The 6,049-nt window shown below is 44.8% G+C and overlaps 1 protein-coding gene across 2 annotated transcripts in view; it reads left to right on the forward strand.

The window, feature by feature from the left end:
• The window catches only part of SAE1 (SUMO1 activating enzyme subunit 1), an 86,629-nt gene that overhangs the window by 9,298 nt on the left and 71,282 nt on the right, over window positions 1-6,049 (forward strand). For both annotated transcript variants that reach the window (XM_017500398.2, XM_017500399.2), the window contains exon 2: window positions 2,144-2,255. In XM_017500398.2, coding sequence (XP_017355887.1) covers window positions 2,144-2,255 — 112 coding nt within the window. The remainder of the gene's footprint in view (window positions 1-2,143; window positions 2,256-6,049) is intronic.

The following is a 6,049-nucleotide window of genomic DNA, read 5'->3' on the forward strand; positions in this document are numbered from 1 at the left end:
TTTTTGAGTTGGAATCTCGCTCTGTCCTCCAGCTGGCATGATCTCGGCTCACTGCAACCTCCACCTCCCAGGTTCAAGTGATTCTCCTTCCACAGCCTCCCAGGTAACTGGGATTACAGGAGCCTGCCACCACTACTGGCTTATTTTTGTGTTTTTAGTAGAGATGTGGTTTTGCCATGTTGGCCAGGTTGGTCTTGAACTCCTGGACTCAAGTGATCTGCCTACCTTGATCTCCCAAAGTGCTGGGATTACAGACATGAGCCACCACACCTGGCCATAATTTTTTTGTATTTTTGGTAGAGACCAGGTTTCACCATGTTGGACAGGCTGGTCTCGAACTCCTGACTGCAGGTGATCCACCCGCCTGAGCCTCCCAAAGTGCTGGAGTTATAGGACAAATGTGAGTCACCAGACCGAGTAATGAATTTAAAAAAACTGCAGTGTCTGTAGAGCTAAGTAGGAATGTAGGTCATGGAGAGGAGATTTATTGTCTGGGACTTTTTATATGTAGCTGTTGCTGGAGGAGTTCAGGGAGGGGGAGTGCTTGCTGATGTCGACTCAGCCGTGATAAAAAAGTCTTTATTGAGGAAATGGCATGGGAGTTGGGTTTTGAAGGGGGAAAGGCTTAGCTAGGCATTGAGAGAAAGAAACAGTACATTTTTCGAGGGTGGGATGTTGTGATTAAGTTTTACTTAATTTATAATTAGTAGCAAACTTATTGGCTAGCAGAACCTGAATTTATGTAATTTATGTGAGGCTATTCTTATTACCAAATCCTTTTCAGTATGTATATTTGTTGATGAATTATTAATGAGTTTGGTTACATGATGCTGCCCAAGATTTTGATGGGTTGTTTCATAATGTACGACATAAAATCTATATTTCCTTTTTGAAATCTGAAAAATTGTGATTCTGAAATACTTCTGGTTCAAGAGATTTCAGGTAAGATACAGTGGACCTATTCTGCTTCCTATTGGCCTCAGACAAGTCTTGGCATGGCCTGATCTCTGATTGCCTTTTTTCAGCCTCATCTCTGTCACTTTACAGATAGAAAATCAAGGCCGGTAGCGGCATCTCATGCCTGTAATCCCAGCACTTTGGGAGGCTGAGGCGGGCGGATCACTTGAGGTCAGGAGTTAGAGACCAGCCTGGCCAATGTGGTAAAATCCCATCACTACCAAAAATACAAAAATTAGCCAGGCTTGGTGACAGGCACCTATAATCCCAGCTATTCAGAAGGCTGAGACGGGAGAGGTGCTTGAACCTGGGAGGTGGAAGTTGCAGTGAGCTGAGTCAGATCATGCCACTGCACTCTGGCCTGGGCAACAGAGCAAGACTCTGTCTCAGGAAAAAAAAAAAAAGATAAATTCTTGTGTACATCCTTTTTTTGTGCCAACATGTATTTTGCTTGTGTGTTATACTTAACTAGTGCCTCTTCTCAGCACCTCTTTAGCTGTCATGCTCGTATGAGCTACCATCATCCTCCCTCACCTTAACTGTGACATGTTCTCACTTCCATGGCTTTCCATCATGCTTAAAAGAAAATCCAGAATCCTTCTATTGCACGTAAGAGCCTTCATGATGTGGCCCCTGATTCCAGCTTTTCAGCCTCTCTGTCATTACTGTCCCTATAACGTGCCAAGCACTCCTGCTTCAGGGCTTTTATATTTGCTGTTTTGTCTGTCAGGAATGTTCAGCTTCCAAATATGTGTGTGTTTGTCCTTTATTTCATTTTGATTTTCGTGTATATGGCACCTCTTCAGAAAGGCTTATATGATTTTCCTGTCTCAAATAGTGTCCTCCATCATCCTTGATCCTTGTCAAACTTGATTTTCATCACTTTTTCACATATTATGTGTCTGTTTTATATGTCTCCTACTCCTTCATGAGGGCAGGGACTATGTCTGATTGACTGCCTTATTTCCACACCATAGAAGGATGCCCGGCATAGTAGGTGCTCAATTAATATTTGTTGAATGAGTTGTTCTGTGCATTATGGATTGGAGCCTGTCTCTTAACTAAATTCATGGTGTGATGCCTCATTGCAGTTAGTGCAAACCAAAATGATTTCTGTATTGTTTTGTTCTTCTGTAATTTGGCAAGCTCACTGTTGTATATCATCAGGTTAATGTTTGTCTTACAGGCTGCGGGCCTCCCGGGTGCTTCTTGTCGGCATGAAAGGACTCGGGGCTGAAATTGCCAAGAATCTCATCCTGGCAGGAGTGAAAGGACTGACCATGCTGGATCGCGAACAGGTGCGCTGTTGTCAGCTCATTACTCTCCTTCTCTGGCTCCCATTTGCAGCATGAAGACTTGCAGATTTTGTGAGTTCCTGCTTGTGCCTTAAGGGCTGTGAAAGGAGGGCTAACGTTAAAGAACATTGCCTCTGGAGATTGAAGGTGCTATTGCTGGGTTTAAATTCCAGCTCCACCACATCTAGCTGGAGGAGCAGTGGAGACTTATATCACTTCCTTTAGTTTGCCTATCTGTAAAACCAAGGTAATAATATCTGCCTTGGTGGTGCTTGATTTCTCTGTCTCATATAGTGTCCTCTTCCATTTTATTTATTTTATTTTTCTATTTTGAGACGGAGTTTTAACTCTGTTGCCCAGGCTAGAGTGCAGTAATGCGATCTCAGCTCACTGCAACCTCTGCCTCCCAGGTTCAAGTGATCCTCCTGCCTCAGCCTCCCTAGTAGCTGAGATTACATTACTACTTCATCTGGTTATGAGAATCCAAAATGGAAGCCCGTCACAGAGGAGTCGAGAAGTGGTTTTCCAATTTGTGCCTAAAAATGACCTAACTGAAAATCCAGAGTGGTCTGGAGGCTTTGTGATGCCATAGCTTTCACCCCCAGTAATTCTCATTTAGGTCTGAGAAAAGTTCAGGTGTATGTACATTTAAAAGATGTTTTAGGGCCGGGCATAGTGGCTCACGCCTGTAATCCTAATACTTTGGGGAGGCTGAGGCAGACAGATCTCATCTGAGGTCAGGAGTTTGAGACTAGCCTGGCCAACATGCGGAAACCCTGTCTCTATTAAAATATATGACAACTAGGCAGGCATGTTGGTGTGTGCCTGTAATCCCAGCTAGTCAGGAGGCTGAGGCACGAGAATCGCTTAAACCTGGGAAGCGGAGATTGCAGTGATTTGAGATAGCACCACTGCACTCCAGCCTGGGCAACAGAGTGAGACTCCACCCCTCCAAAAAAAAACAAAAACAAAAACAAAAACAAAAACGGTGTTTCAGGAGATTATGATTTAAGTGCTCTACTGACATTACTTTGGAAAACACTGGATCATGGAGAATGTATGCAGACTCCTTCACATAGTGCTTGAACCTAACAAGTATCCAGTAATTAGGAATAATGATCTGACATAATGCTGTTTGTTTATTTTTTTTTTCTTCCAGACAGAGTCTTGCTGTGACACCTAGGCTGGAGTGCAGTGGCACGAGCTCAGCTTACTGCAACCTCTGCTTCCAGGGTTAAAGTGATTCTCCTGCCTCAGCCTCCCAAGTAGCTGGGATTACAGGCATGCACCATCACACCCGGCTAATTTTTGTATTTCTTTTCTTTTCTTTTTTTTTTTGAGACGGAGTTTCGCTCTTGTTACCCAGGCTGGAGTGCAATGGCGCGATCTCGGCTCACCGCAACCTCCGCCTCCTGGGTTCAGGCAATTCTCCTGCCTCAGCCTCCTGAGTAGCTGGGATTACAGGCACGTGCCACCATGCCCAGCTAATTTTTTGTAGTTTTAGTAGAGATGGGGTTTCACCATGTTGACCAGGATGGTCTCGATCTCTTGAGCTCGTGATCCACCCGCCTCGGCCTCCCAAAGTGCTGGGATTACAGGCTTGAGCCACCGCGCCCGGCCCTAATTTTTGTATTTCTAATAGAGATGGGGTTTCATCATATTGGCTGGGCTGGTCTTGAACTCCTGACCTCAAATGATCCGCCCGCCTCGGCCTCCCGAAGTGCTGGGATTATTGGTATGAGGCACTGCGCCCGGCCGATGATAATGCTGTTTGATTAATACTATAATGGGTAGTGCTCAACTCCAATGTAGCTTTCTCTGACCAGGCTCCTCTTCAAGGTGAAAATATGGGCTTCTCTCTCTACATTCCCATGCCTCAGTGACATTTTATTTATTTCATTTATTTTATTTTGAGATGGAGTCTTACTCTGTCACCTAGGCTGGAGTGCAGTGACACTATCTCAGCTCTCTATAACATCTGCCTCCCGAGTTCAAGTGATCATCCTGCCTCAGCCTGCTTAGTAGCTGGGATTACATTACTACTTCATCTGGTTGTAAGAATCCAACGCTGGAGGCCAATCAAAGAACAGTGTGAATTTGACATCACAGGTGTGAGCTACTGCACCCATCTAAGAGCATATTAGTGTACATTCAACAAGCATCTGAGAGTACCTACTGGGTGCTCTCGAGTTGTTTTTTTTTAATATTTTTTTCCTTCCCTCCTGGTCACCTTTTTTTTTTTTCTCTCCCAGAAACCAGAGTAGGCTACCTGACTCAGGTTGTGGTAGCGAGACGTGAAAGATTTCCAGGAGTCCTGATCTGAGCTAAGTCTTAAAGAATAAGTAGGGTTTTTCAAGGTAAGGGCCTGTGTTTTAGGCAGGGAACATACCAGTGTCACAAAGGCACCCAGCAGTGTGGTTGAAGTGGAAGATAACAAGCAGTTTGGTGTTTTTAGAGTGTGAGACCCAAAATGGTGGGTAGGGACAGGTTGCAGGTGAGGTCCAAGGCAGGGGGGCCTCCTAAGAAGCCCCACTGTAAGCTTTTACTCAATCCTTAGGGTGGTGCAGATTGTCTGAATTCCTATCCTTTCAAATGACAGGAAGGGTGACATGGTCAGCATTGGGCTTTATGTGTACATCAGTAATTACTATATAAACTGTGGTTGGCACAAAATACAGGGCAGAAGACCACTTAGTAGAAGACAGTTTTTAATAATTAAGGTGAGAGGTGATTTAGATGGTAGAATTGGGAGGTTTGTGTATGGGAGCTTAAGGAAAGCCGGGAATAACCAGAGCAGCTGACACTGAAGGTGCTAGGCACTGTTCTCAAAGCTGCAATTGTATTATCTGATTGAGTCCTCATAACATATCTGAGATCGAGGACCCACTATCATCCCTGCTTTATAGATAGGAAAACTTAGTAAAAGGAAGAAAAGTACTGGCCCATCCAAGGCGCCAATAGTTAATGTTACAGCCAGGACCCAGGCGTCTGACTCCTATGTTCTCAACCACCTCACTATGGACTACTCTCATGGAGAGAGCAAGGATATAAAGACCGGACTTCTGACTTGAGTGACTGGTTGGGTGACTGGTGGACTCCAGAGATAGCACACACAAAGGCGGACATGTAGGGCCTATGAATATCTGAGAGGAAATGGCGGGTGGGCAGTGCAGTAGAGAATACTCAGGTAGATCAGGAAGAAATCTGCACCAGAAAGGGTGATTTGAAAAATAAGAGCAGATTTTGATAGAAACTGAAACAGGCACTGAGAAGGTTTATGAAGCTATACAGAGTGAAAAGATGAGTGGTTCTGAGATGGAATCTTGGGGACGGCCGTAACTAAGAGGGCCCAAATTGAGACTAGAATGTGTAGCAAGGGAGGAGAGCATAGCAAGGAAGGGGTGATCTGTGGACTGATAGTAATAATAATTCACATTGAGGCCAGGCGTGGTGGCCTATAATCCTAGCACTTTAGGAGGCCGAGGCGGGCAGATCATGAGGTCAGGAGATAGAGACCGACATGGTGAAACCCTGTATCTACTAAAAATACAAAAATTAGCTTGGTGTGGTGGTATGTGCCTGTAATCCCAGCTACTCAGGAGGTTGAGGCACAGGAGGCTAAGGCAGGAGAACTGCTTGAAACCAGGAGGTGGGGGTTGCAGTGAGCTGAGATTGCCCACTGCACTCCAGCCTGGTGACAGAGCAAGAGCAAGACCCAGTCTCAAAATAAAAAAATTCACATTGATGAAGTGATAATTGTATGTGTCTCTTTCTTCCTTTCTCCTTCCTTCCTTTCT

Source organism: Cebus imitator, unplaced genomic scaffold (assembly GCF_001604975.1).
Source record: "Cebus imitator isolate Cc_AM_T3 unplaced genomic scaffold, Cebus_imitator-1.0 Scaffold266, whole genome shotgun sequence".
Classification (NCBI taxonomy): Eukaryota; Metazoa; Chordata; class Mammalia; order Primates; family Cebidae; genus Cebus; species Cebus imitator.